This window comes from Clinocottus analis, unplaced genomic scaffold, assembly GCF_023055335.1.
Source record: "Clinocottus analis isolate CAN_PGR_092001 unplaced genomic scaffold, fCliAna1.0.p SCAF_7, whole genome shotgun sequence".
Lineage (NCBI taxonomy): Eukaryota > Metazoa > Chordata > Actinopteri > Perciformes > Cottidae > Clinocottus > Clinocottus analis.
Genome location: NW_027176229.1, coordinates 1,325,643 through 1,339,163, shown reverse-complemented (window position 1 = coordinate 1,339,163; position 13,521 = coordinate 1,325,643). Strand labels below are relative to the sequence as shown.

General features: G+C 44.4%; 1 protein-coding gene across 1 annotated transcript in view; it reads right to left on the bottom strand.

The window, feature by feature from the left end:
* Positions 1–13,521, bottom strand: part of fras1 (Fraser extracellular matrix complex subunit 1) — a 215,993-nt gene that overhangs the window by 10,298 nt on the left and 192,174 nt on the right. Inside the window, exons 47-59 of the mRNA XM_068605059.1 lie at positions 12,135–12,259; positions 10,205–10,345; positions 9,692–9,919; positions 8,604–8,717; positions 6,540–6,690; positions 4,895–5,054; positions 4,649–4,817; positions 3,903–4,149; positions 2,155–2,499; positions 1,378–1,538; positions 723–870; positions 428–633; positions 185–341 (exon numbers count right to left, since the gene is read on the bottom strand). Of these exons, the coding sequence (XP_068461160.1) occupies positions 185–341; positions 428–633; positions 723–870; positions 1,378–1,538; positions 2,155–2,499; positions 3,903–4,149; positions 4,649–4,817; positions 4,895–5,054; positions 6,540–6,690; positions 8,604–8,717; positions 9,692–9,919; positions 10,205–10,345; positions 12,135–12,259 (2,352 nt within the window). The remainder of the gene's footprint in view (positions 1–184; positions 342–427; positions 634–722; positions 871–1,377; positions 1,539–2,154; positions 2,500–3,902; positions 4,150–4,648; positions 4,818–4,894; positions 5,055–6,539; positions 6,691–8,603; positions 8,718–9,691; positions 9,920–10,204; positions 10,346–12,134; positions 12,260–13,521) is intronic.

Sequence of the window (13,521 nt, the reverse complement as noted above, 5' to 3'; positions counted from 1 at the left end):
TAATTGTATTATTGGTATTGTAACGCACAGAGAGGTGCCAGTTTATTAGGAACCACCTAGATAAAAGTTTTTTTTTGTGAGTTTACCTACTCAAACAATATGCCATGTATTCTAACTTCTTATATAGAAAGACTAAGGAGGATGATTCTTATATCTGCTGTCTGTGACTAAGGCGCCTGCTCACCATCTTCATTGTTGGTGATGGTGATGGTGATGACGTCGCTGGCGCCCACCATGGCGCCACTCCAGTGGTCCCCCAGCGGCGTCCCAAGATGCACCTGGAACTCCTCTTCGGGCTCGAAAACAGAGTCATCGTGGACGTGAACGGTGCAGTTTTTCACCTAAAAAACAAAGACGCAAAAGATTGTTTTTATTCCTCACACATACAAACAGGTTTCATCTACTTCAGAATATCACAGAACTCCACCTTTTCTCCTTTCAGGAAAGTGACGCGTGACTCATCGGTGTTTCTCCTCTCCTCGAAGTCGTCCATCACCATGGCCGACATGGTGCGAGTGAAGCAGCGCGCCGACGACTTGAAGGTCAGGTCGCCCGTTCGGATGACGGGGATGTGCAGGACGCCTTCTGTCTCCTTTACGGTGTAGGCACTCTTCTCAAACTGCATGCTGGGAACTGAGAGAATGGGGAAGATGGCTGTGACGTGAGGAGCCTCAAAAACACAGGATGTGATTTGATGAGTGAATGCTTTAAGGGCCACGTACTGTCCTGGAAGGTGTCGGTGATGACGACGTCGGCTTCGTATGGCTCCTGGAGGACGGCGCCCTGAGGAGAACTGAGGAACACCACGAACGACTCGGATCCTTCGATGGACGGGTTCTGGACGTCGTCCATGATGGTCAGACTGCAGGTCTGTGGAAAAGCAGGTGTGAGGGTTTGTTATTAGTAAATATTAGTTGTTATTACTGTGCTTTATCTGCCGATTGGGCCCAAAAAACATGAACTACTGAGCAGGGGGGAGGAGATATATAATCTAAAAAATACTTCTGACATTAAAGTTTAAGAAAAAAATAGATCGATGCTGAAAAAACAAGAAACCTTTTCTTTTTACTTTGCAAAGTTTACTTTACAGACGCCTGCCGTAATATAATAATAATTTTATCACCTCATCAAATAACACGTTGCGAATGGACTTAGAAAGAAGGAAATACTTGATCATAATCTTCCAGACTTTTCTTGTAAATTTGTGAGTTTAGCGACGTAATTATTATGATTCTTAAGTTTGACCGCAATGGCCCCAGGAAGGCACTGTGCATATCATAAAATAACATATTCCCACACTTCCTTTGGATTGCTGTAAACATTAAAGATGTATTTATCTGGGATTAACGAGGAGGCTTCAAAAGTCTCTCTCCTCACCTCTTCGGTTCTTCCGGGTTTGAACTCCACCTTCTTGGAGCTGGGGATGTAGTCGACCCCGGGGCTGGCGGAGGGGGGGTCTGAAGGTCGGGTGGCGCACCACACAGAGGTCACGGAGGACAGGTCGCTGCCCTGACGCAGTACCGGTATTTCTATTGTGCCTGTTGAGCGGAGGTGAGAATGAAACGCAGGTTCTCTGTGTCTTCAAACTGAAGAGATGTTCTTGTTGACCTTCGGGGTTCAGGGAGAGCTTTCAAAGTCTTTAATCTTCAAGGGATTTAAGTCACCAAATAATAATAGCAGATTTTGCTGAAACTGCTTATGCTGACGGTTCACTGCCTTTTCTGTAAGATTAAAGCCACGTCAAGTCTGTTCATTTGAAGGATGTCAGAGAAAAAAAAAAAAAAAAATTGAGACAGAAAGAAAGAAAGTAGGAGAGGCTTAGGACTGCAAATGCAGTTAAAAAAATAAATAAAAATAATCTATGTGGCATATTGTCAACAGCAGTAGAATGATGCACTATTTTGTATCGTTTATTCATATTTATAATTTTAATATAATGAATTTAAATCTGGGCTATACTCATGCTCCAGCCTTGGATCTTTGATGTAGTCATAAGGAAACTTTCCAATAATTTCCCCATTACATTTTCACATGTTCCTTATATGTACAGCTACGTAAAGACATCTGAAGACAAAAAGAGAAAAGAAAAAGTGTAACTTCAAAGAATTTCTCTCGTGCTCAGAAGGAAACCGTGAGAAGAGGAGCGTCTCATACCGGCGTCTTCGCTGAAGGTAAAGGTGGCGTTTCCCAGCGTGACGGTCGATGCGTCGTTCGGCCCGTCGATGACGACCTTGGCGGAGGCCACGCCCCCCACGCGGGCGTTGTCCGAGGCGTCCGACAGCACCAGCTCGAACTCCTCGGACAGCTCGTACTCGCTGTCGTCGATGAGCTTGACGTCGCAGGTGGTCATGCTGACGCCCGGGCCGAAGATCACACGGTTGTCGCCGGACATGCCGCGGCTCTTATAGTCTGAGCCGGACTCCAGAGCGTGGAGGCTGCTGCCCTGAGCCGACTTGGCCACGGTGTAGCAGAGAGCCGAGACGGTGCTGGAGGTGTCGCCTGAGGGGGAAAGGGTGGGGGGTTATGTACACAGTCACAGGAATTCACACCACACCTGCTTTTCCCGGTTTATACTGTTTGTTTTTGGCAAATATGGTTTCATTCTTCTGGTCAATACAGCAGGACAAGGAGCAGGACAAGGAGCAGGACAAGGAGCAGGACGAGGAGCAGGACAAGGAGCAGGACAAGGAGCAGGACAAGGAGCAGGACAAGGAGCAGGACAAGGAGCAGGACGAGGAGCAGACCAATGAGCAGACCAATGAGCAGGACAAGGAGCAGGACAAGGAGCAGGACAAGGAGCAGGACAAGGAGCAGGACGAGGAGCAGGACGAGGAACAGGACGAGGAACAGGACAAGGTGCAGGACAAGGAGCAGGACGAGGAGCAGACCAATGAGCAGGACAAGGAGCAGGACAAGGAGCAGGACAAGGATTATAACAAGGAGTAGGATGAGGTGTAGGACAAGGAGCAGCACAAGGATTATAACAAGGAGTAGGATGAGGAGCAGGACAAGGAGCAGGACAAGGAGCAGCACAAGGATTATAACAAGGAGCAGGACAAGGAGCAGGACAAGGATTATAACAAGGAGCAGGACAAGGAGCAGGACAAGGATTATAACAAGGAGCAGGACAAGGAGCAGGACAAGGATTATAACAAGGAGCAGGACAAGGAGCAGGACTCGGGCGGGACGGGAGGAGGTGGAAATTCCTCTGCTTAAACCGTATGCACTCAAGGATTCCTCGTGACTCTGTTGCTATGAGTCCTCCAGTGTGAAACACTGCCTCTGGCGGTCATCCAGGATTCATAGAACCGTAGTTACCTTCTTAACTTCCTTTTTTTTTTACATAAACAATGGCAGATAGATTACACTTCATGCACGGACCAGTCTGGTGGGATTTTGTTTTATTTGGAGCTTTTAATTAAGATTAAGATGAACTTTGTGCCAAAGTGTAAACGTTTTTAGCTTTAGCTGTATGCCACTATAAACAATTTGTTGGTAATCTTTGCCTTTTTTTTTTAACAAGCTTACTCTAAAGTGGAACCAGTTAATATTGTATAAGTGAACATTATTATTATAAAATATAAAGAAATGATTGACTTAAATTCCAACAAATACAAAAAAGTGGAGTCTTTACCGCCAGAGGTAACTAAATTATTATTTAGCATCTAATTCTGGCTGCATTTGAACGTATTACCTCCAATCTAATAATCTACTCAAAATCACAAAGAGATAGTATACCAACATGCGGGAATGAACTATGGATACATGTGTTTTTTTTTAAAATCTTTAAATGTAAATCGTCACATGAAACCAGCAGAATATCCAGAATATGTATCAATAAATGTCATAGATGTAAAAAAGAAAGTCCTGAAATAAAAAGTTGTACTCAAAGAGGGAGAAACCTTTTCTCTCGATGGGCACGTGCACGAAGCCCGTGCTCTCGTTGACGTGGTACGTCTTCTTGTCGAACTGCAGCGTGGGCTCGTCCTCGGTGTCGTTGATGTGGACGAGGGCGCGCGTGTTCCCGCCCAGCAGCGCGTACGCCGGCATGCTCAGCTCCACCTGGAAGCTCTCGGTCCCCTCGAACACCTGGTCGTCGTTGATGACCACCGTGCACACTTTGGTGTCCTCGCGCTCGTCAAACTGCACCTGCGGGTCAACGGCGGGTTGAGGGGCTGCTGGGTCACACGGTTTGTGTTTGCTTGTGAAGCATGTCACCCAGAAATTAGGAAAATATTCTTCGCAAGATCAGTGGATGTCAAGACGAAGGGACTAAAAACAATACAAACATAATCGAGAGGAACATTTCAAAGATTGAACGATTATGGGTAAAAGTTTAAACACAAACTTAATTATGTTTGCTTTTGGTTGTTGAATTTAATATATACACACAGTATAATAGAGATATAAAAAAAACACCAAAACCATTGAGTGCCAGCTCGCACATATTACTACAATAGCTTGAATTTTCCATTCAGAGTTTATGATTCAATGGTATTTATAAAGCTTTTATGTAGCTTTTGATTCTTGTGTCATTTTTTATTGAATATTTACAAAAGCTTTAAACATCATGTCAAAGCCAGAACCTTGAGACATTTTGAAATAACCTGAATAAAAGCCCAGACAGCATGTTGGTGTTCTCCGGTACCTGTCCGGCGTATTCCACGTAGTCCTGCTGGCCCGGACGCGACCCCACGCTGCTGGTGGAGGTGGCGCCGCCCTGCTCGGTGCGGCAGAGCACGATGGCGTACTGGTTGAGGTTCCCCGTCCGCTTCACCGTCACCGCCACCGTGCCGGCCTTCTCGCTCACGTTGTAGCTGCAGAAAGCGTCACAGCGTTCATTATTTTTCGAGGTGGAAAAAAGGCAAAATAAGTACAATCAGACTTTTCTGACCTTTTGTGCTCGAAGCTGATGAGAGACCACTGGATGTGGAAGACGTTATCGCTGACCACGTTGGGTTTGCTGTCTCTGACCAGGAACTTGAAATTGTCCACGGTGTCCTGGACGTTCTCCTGCTGCAGCACGTAGCGGATCAGACCCATGTTGATATCCGCTGGAGAAGATCGGGAGATTAGTCATACAGTCATACACAAACATTTCATTCCTTTTTATTTCACTGATTCAGCTTCTCCCTTTTTTTAAAGCTTTTTCCTGATGTTGGTCATTAAAGTTCCAGAACCTGCTTCTATGTTTTGTCTGTAAAACAGTGAAAAGGCCCCTTTAATGCACGTCTTGTGAAAAAAATTTAAATGACAAAATTATCCAATTAGTTAGCGATATATATTTTCTTTTGATCGATTTACTGATGACGTCATCAATCCATGCAGCTCTAGGACATAGTTCATAAAAACACATGACGGTTAATTATTTGATAAATCTGTCTACACTTCCTGTCATCAAATGAAAGGTCTGGTCTAACTGATTTATTGATTATTAGATCAAACTGTTGCCAGATTAATTAATACGTGATACTAATCCTTAATTGCGGCTCTAAATTAGCCATCCTTATTCACCCTGATCTTTACCCAGCATGCCACTCTGACCCGAGTGTTCCTGTTTCCCACAAAATCTTTATAATAAGATTTTGTGGGAAATAATTACTCCATATAATTTGCAGCCTCTGGCTTTTTATTTTTTCTTCACGACTTCGGAGGAATAAAAAAACTGTTGATGTCTCGTTCGTATCATCCAGAGGAGGTTGGAGAAAAGCAATTATTTTGTAATTGAGGGCCGAAAGCCAAAGTCCTTGAGCTAGACAAATAGTCGAAGGACCTTCAGGAAGTTCAGAATGAACTTGTGCAGCGATGGACAGAAAGTAGTATTAATTGGCAAAAAACAACAACCTCTTTGCTCTCATATATTCAGAACAAGAGCATCTCAAAAACTTTCCCCGACTGTGTGAGAAAATTAGAGTAAATGTTGACAGTTCGTTCCAGTAATTCCTCTCAGTTATATTAATACTGTTTCACTCTCAGGGTAAAGGGCTTGCTGCATATTTGTTATCATGAAGGGAATGTTTACAAGCTCCTGTACGCAGAAGGATGCACTACATCAAAGTTCTTCAGCCTCCAGGATCAACATTTCACCAAAAGCAGGCTGACATTGATCCCTGGCTGCAGCCGAGAGGTGAAGATAAGCTCACGGTGAGAACACCGCTGATGCAAACTACAAAAACATGACCCAGGTGCCTTTGAACCAAACTTTCAAGTGCATTCTCTCTCGTAAACACCAGGGAGCAACTCCTCTGGTTGTATAGAAGTCTATGCTTCATGTGTTAAAGCTGCATTCTCTCTAGTAACCTCCAAGGAGTGACTCCTCTGGTTGTATAGAAGTCTATATAAATGACTCTACTTCTCTTGATGTATCCCCTCAGTAAACACTGTAAACATGAGTTTATGTTTCACTCTCGAGTTTCACGGCTTCTACGGCATGATCTTCATTTAGTAAATTATACTCCATTGAGAGTTTGGGCTTTCGCCTGAACATTAATGAGCATCTGCTCTGAGAAGGAGGCATTCGGACCTGAGAGCTCGTGTACCTTGTGTGAAGGAGGTGACGGCGTCGCCGGGCTTCAGCTTGCTCTCCAGGAAGCCGAGCTTGGGCTCCGCGGTGACTTCGTAGACCAGCTGCCCGTCGTCTGTGTCTGGATCCATCGTCAGCAGCTCCTTCTTCGTGATCAGGTTGGTGGCCTGATGGACGCCAGACAGACTTTAGATTGAACATCATGACACCACAGACTTTATTAAGCAAGGCCTTCATCATCCTCATGAAGTCACTCATAATGATGATGATAATGACTGTGTTTCTCTCTCTTTTGGACTTTATTTAAAGTCAGATTTAGTGCCATCTAGTGGTGAGATTGCAGATTGCAACCAACTAAACACCCCTACGCTGATTGTGCGTGTTGTCATCGTGTAAACAAAGCTACGCTGGATTGAATTAGGTTTGACTTTCCTTTGCATGGCCGTTCTTGATCCACAGATGTATTAATAAAGTATTGGCTTCCTGTACACCGGCACTTGTCACAAGCTTCTATTCATTTATTTTATAACTATTTGACTGTCGCAAGTTTTCGGGGTGTTTCCGTAGTCATAATAATGGATGCAAAATAATCTACGGTAGCGTTTCAGCTGTGATGTTATGGGACTATTATAGTTCTTTCATAGAAGAGATTATTATGACTGACGGCATAAAGAAATAATATGAATAACAAATATGAATAAGTAGTAGTTCTACTGAGGATTTGTTTGAAGCAGATGGAAGAGTCTTGATTATCTGAAAAGACAAAGACAACACAGACTCATAAAGAATGAAGTCATGGTCACAATGCCTGCCACAGAAACTGCTGGCTGTGTGGAGGTGTCTGAGCCAGCAGGGGGAGCAAGTGAGCTACACACTGGGAGCAAACGAGCTTCTCTTTGGACTTCTGACACAAAGACACATTCAGTAATCCGTCAGCTTAATGACGGATTATGAGCCACAGGGCCCCTGGACAGACCTCTCATAAGGCCCCCCACCTCATCTCCAGAGGAGCAAAACCCCCATGAGACACAAACACTGGTCTTCTTCAGTTGTTTTGTGTCTCCTTGTGGTCATTTAGAGTGTTTTTGTTGCATCTCTTTGTGAAAGTTCGGCCTTCTATGTAGTCGTTTTGCGTCAACTTGGTGTTTTTTTTTAATCTCTGTGATATTTATTGTAGTCGTTTTTTGTTGTTGTGATAGTTTTGCGTCACGTTGAGGTTATTTTCTGACTCTTTGTGGTGGTTTTGCATCACTTAGTGGTTATGTTGCATCTCTGTTATATTTTTTGCAGTTGTTTTGTGTCTCTTTATCATAGTTTTGCATCTCTTTGTGTGTTTTTGCGGTTGTTTTGTGTCTCTTTGTGTGAGTTTTGCATGTCTTTGTAGTCATCATATGTCTCTGAGGTTTTACGTCTCTGTAATATTTTTGTATTTCTTTGAAGTTCTTTTGTGTGTCTCCGTGTGAGTGTTGCATCTCTTTATAGTAATTTAATGTCTCTTTGTGGTTTTTTTGCATCTCTTTGCAGTTGCTTCGTGTGTCTTTGTGGTCTTTAGATTTTTTTTTTTACAAATAGACACGTTACAGTCACTTCAAACCAGGGTTCTGGCTCAAGGACTCCACAGACCCCTGTGGCCCCCTGTGGACCTCTAAGGCCGCCTGTGACCCCCTGTGGACCCCTGTGGACCTCTGTGGCCCCCTGTGGACCTCTGTGGCCCCCTGTGGACCTCTGTGGCCCCCTGTGGACCTCTGTGGCCCCCTGTGGACCTCTGTGGCCTCCTGTGGACCTCTAAGGCCGCCTGTGACCCCCTGTGGAACCCTGTGGACCTCTGTGGCCCCCTGTGGACCTCTGTGGCCCCCTGTGGACCTCTGTGGCCCCCTGTGTACCTCTGTGGCCCCCTGTGCCCACACAGTAATCATCCAGCCTTCTGCTCATTTACACCTCCTTCTCTTCCCAGTGCAACTGTAGCATGGCAACTTGAAAGAGTAATCAGAAAGTGGTTCTCCAGCACTGGGCTCATGAAACATCTCCATGAAACACAGCAAGGACTACGGACTCGGTCTGCGGGAGGAGAGACGTGCACCTTGTTGTCCATGTACTCCAGCCACTGCAGTCCCAGGTTGGTGACGATGCGCGGCGTGCCGTCGTCAACTGGCAGAATATCGATCTTAAACTTCTGCGGGGCGGCCGTCACGATCTGGGAAGCAAAAAAACAGTTGACATGGAGAAGATGTCTTGGAAGAATCGAATGGCATTTTATTTCCCGACATTCCCAAATCATCTAAACATCAGAATCTAAATCAACCCTGCTGCTCTTCAGCTATTTAACTAGTTTAGTTTTATTAAAGAGATCTGTCCCACAGATTCTCCTGTACTCACAAAGTGTATTTTTCATTATATTGTCCTGTGTTTTAAAAAGTGCTATATAAATAGTAATTATTATTGTTAGTATTGTGGCTGTTATTCTTATTATAAATATGACCTCGAACACGGCAGCCCTAATGCCACAGACCAGCTTCTGAGCGGCAGAACGTGGAGCCAAACGTCCCTGGGCGATGGAAAGATAATGAACACACGTCTGAGAAGAGTGTGTGTGTGTGTGTGTGTGTGTTTGTGTGTGTGTGTGTGTGTGTGTGTGTGTGTGTGTGTGTGTGTGTGTGTGTGTGATTAGGGGTATCAATACCTGGCGGCTGTCATTCAGTTTAATCATATGGAGTATTTGTAGTCACAGGCAGGTGGAAAGCGGCTAAATTGACAAGCGCATGAGTCAATTCGCCCGAGGCTCGCTCATAACTATCACCATAAAGCTGACATTAACAACGCACGCACGCACGCTAACACAGACACACAGACAGACACACACAAACAAATGCAGATGTTTGCACTTCTATTCTTGAGAGGACCCTCGAAGCGCAGAAAACAGGCGTCCCCCTGTTCATTTATTATCAAACGATGGTTCAACTACGTCCTCACAAAGATGGAAGCACAATAAAGCACTCACGCACGCAGACACACACACACACACACACACACACACACACACACACACACACACAAAGTGATGATTCACCCTCCTGCCATAAAAAGGTCAAAGCAGTGACTCCCCCTACACACACACACACACACACACTCACTCACACACACACACACACACACACACAGGCCCCTCACCTCCTTGCCGGCCTCCTCCACCATGAAGAGCAGGTTGGTGCCGTCGGCCACGCTGAAGGTGAAGCGGTCCTTGAGCGAGTTGGAGCCGTCGTGGTTGTAGCTGATGCGGTTCTGGTACACGTCGTCCATGGTGAAGCTGCCGGTCTGCCGGTAGTGCTGGCCGTTGCCCGTGCGCTCGATGGTGCCGTGACGAGGAGCCTGGACGACAGTGAAAACGACGGACTCCGCCTGGGCGAAGGTTTGGGTTTTAGGGAAAGAGGAGAGAAAGACCATTTACTGCTCCGTGATCATAGTTCAGTACTCCCACTGAAGCTGCGGTGAAACCTTTTTCTGGCAGTGGCTGAGAGAAGACCTCCTGAGTAAATTAAGGAAATCTCTTGTCACACAGAGAGAGAAAGAAGATCCAGACAAAAATAGGAAAGTAAATTAATAGCGAAACAAGTCCTCTGCTGCAGAGCGTCGGAGACGGCACATCGGCGGGATTATCAGTGTAAATTAATTTGTGTGTTCTACCTCGGTGTCTGCATCAGTGGCTTTCAGTTCAAACTCCGTGATGGTCTTCCTCACTCCTTCCTGGACTCTCATGCCAGGGACCTGGAGCAGAGGCAGGGAGTCGTCCACAGGTCTGATGGTGATGTAGAACGTCTGGGCAACCTGGAGACAACATGCGCAGGACAGTATGAGGCCATGCTTAAGTATTAGGGGGGGTTCAGTTTCTTGAAGGTTCTGTTTCTTCCTTTTCTCCAAGCCTGCATTGCACATTTTTTTCGACCAAGAAAAGCATCAAAGAATTAGGTTTACCTTTGTCACAACCAACCATGTATATATATCAATAATGTACTGTGTGCAAAGAGTTCATTTTGTCCTAAAACACTTTGGATCACCACTTGGTTTGTATTCACACAGCTGAAAGCTCGTATTACCTTTAGCTGAATGCAGTTTTGCACAGAATGAGAACTGTAGATTTTGTACCAAATCACTTACAAAGGAATCCCTTTAGGGACAACTTCAGGGACTCTTTCAATGTACACCGTGTATTATATTAAGAAAGACAAGATGTGAACCTTGAGGCCTATTGCATTATCCCAAGAAAATGCACAAGGCTAAAAACAAGGTTTCTGTTTTTAACGAATAGAAATGTTTTGGAGATACTTTTACGAGCCTGCTGTGACACGTAAAGCTATTTTCAATGTATTATAAATGAGACAAATGATGGGAGTAATAGTTCTGAGTGGATTAAATCAAACTTGCTGTGAGAACATTATATGCAATCACTTTCAGCACAAACTATTCTGCTTTATTAAAAACTTTAAAATGCAAAAAAACTTGACTTTGTAAATTAACTTGACTAATGCAGAACCACTTCTTCGCTTATTAATACGCAGTACGTTTTCCAACAGAAAGCTGAGAGCCCACCGCCCCACCAGCTAGAGAGAAAGGACAGCGAACTGAAGTAAAGGCACCACTTCACAAACCAGCCATGCGTGAAGGTCAAATGACCTTTTTCACATGTTTACTCAAGTTCTTGTGGTCCTCATTAGTCTGGATTAGCAAGGCAGATTCATGCATGAAGCGAAGTGTGTGTGTGTGTGTGTGTGTGTGCGCGCGTGCGTGTGTGTGTGTGGAGGGGGGGGGGGGGGGGGCACTTTCTTGCTGCTCTAAAAGCGTGGGGTCCATTAGATTTTATGTATATTTATATTTTCCTTTAATTACATTTTATATTGCAATGTAATTACTGCAGGGTCGCCCTTTGTTACTATTTCAGACCCAGAGGTTGATCTCAGAACAACAACAGAAAGCCAATGAAAAAGCAGTCTGAAGGGCCTTTTTTATGTGGAGGACAAACACTGCCTGTCTTTACTTCATTATCATGAGAGCTGAGGGAGGCAGACGTGCCGAGTGGGCTCCATCACTCTTAAAAGATGCTCGAGCACGAATCCCGTACCCGCTCGTCTGCTACTTCTGACGGCGCCGTCTAGACCTGAACTGTTACAGAGCTGCAGTTTGTTGCTTATTCTTGTTTTGGGTCACTAATGATCCCAGCGCCCTGGATATTCCTTTCTTTAACATAGACTTTGGTGTGAAAATACATTTCAAAAGTGCCCCCAAGGTGCACAAGAACGAAGGGGGAAATAAAGCTGCTATTCTCTTGAGGAAAAAATAGTTAAATTTGAGTGAAACTAGTTAAATGAAGAGGATTTAGAAATGGACTTATGTTTACATTTTTAGATGTGACTAAAAAAACCCTACATTTAATATCTCAGGCTGTTAATGTGTCAATGACCTCTCATAAAGACGTTCCCCAAGGAACCCCAGTGGGTCTCCTATGATTACCAGGTTTCATGCCAACGTTCCCTCAAGGCTCCTTCATCGCTGGACCAAAACTGAACCAAACTGAACCAAATCAGGCCCCTGACGGGTCTTCAGAGCTCCCTCAGCTCACCTCATTCGTCCCGTCAGACACGGAAAAGGAGAACTGGTCGGCGTGCTTCTCTTCTTCGCTGGTGTGGACGTACTGGATGCTGCGTGAGACCAGATCGGCCTGCGTGAAGGTGCTGATTCTGGTGCCTGGAGAGGAGCAAGAAGAACAAGAAGAAGAGAAATTATTATTCTAGCTGGAGCAATTGTAGAAATTGATTTTATTCATGCATTTTGTTTTTTTTCCACCAATCTTATCCGTATTGAGTTTAATCATGTTTGATTTCAGCGATCCAACACGACTGGCTGTGGGACTAAAAGGCAATTGTCTTTGAAAAGGAACCAAAACATATTTTTCATCACAGGAGTTTAATTTCTGCTGATTTGTTGTGGCTGAATGCCTCAAAGACACTTTCTTTTGTTTTTCAGAAAAAGGGTAAAATGGAGTTCGTTGAACGATAACCCCGAACATATCTTCACAGCAGACGGTTTTATCATCATATGCAACAATTGCTACATCAATACCAGATGGGCGTACACGGGTTTTAAAACCCTGGAAATGAGAGCATGAGAGACCTATAATTTAAAGCTAACAGCGTTTTACTCCACATGACTGGCTTCATATTGTAAATGAGGTAGTTAGTGGCCTCTGAAGTCAATAATCAATAAATGGACGTCTCGTGCCGCTGGTGACTTTGATATAAAAGGCAATAACTCTACCACCCGGCAATGGATTCAAAAAGTAATTTCCCTAAGTGTAAGAGATGCAGGGTTAAATATTATAAAGGCAACATGTCACCGAGGGCCTCAGGTTCTCTTTGCTCGTGTCGACTGTTGCCCAGCTGGAAGTTTCTACAGCAACGTAATCAAGACAGGGAGACGGGGGCAATATTCACAGTCAGAGATGTAGAATACTTGCTTCTTTGACAAAGGATTTCCAGTAATTAATTCCTCAAAACTCACAAGAAAAGGAATTAAATCCAAAAGCAGAAAGAGAAAGTTAAACAGTGTTCTAAATCATTGCTGTTTTTCCTACATACAAGCTTTTATCAAAGCATGGACTCTGCCGTGTGATAAATAGTGCAACAACAGAAACAGAATGGTTAATGTGCATCTCTGTTTTCTGTTCTCTCTGAATACATTTGATCTGTTCTGACCCGTGACCCTCGGAGGCCTCGCCTTACCTGAAATCTGACAAAACACGATAATTGGTAGCTGCAGCTCGCCGCTCTGTTGTGCATCACCGCTTTCTTCAAAACAACACGATGCATCATAACTTCTGATGCCAAGTTGACGTGAATATGTTATTTTTAGGGCTCGGCAAAGTTGAAAAAAAAAAAGGTTAATCGCATTATTTTTCTTTGATTAATCGCAATTAATCGCATTATGCACCAAATGAAAAAACTAGTGTA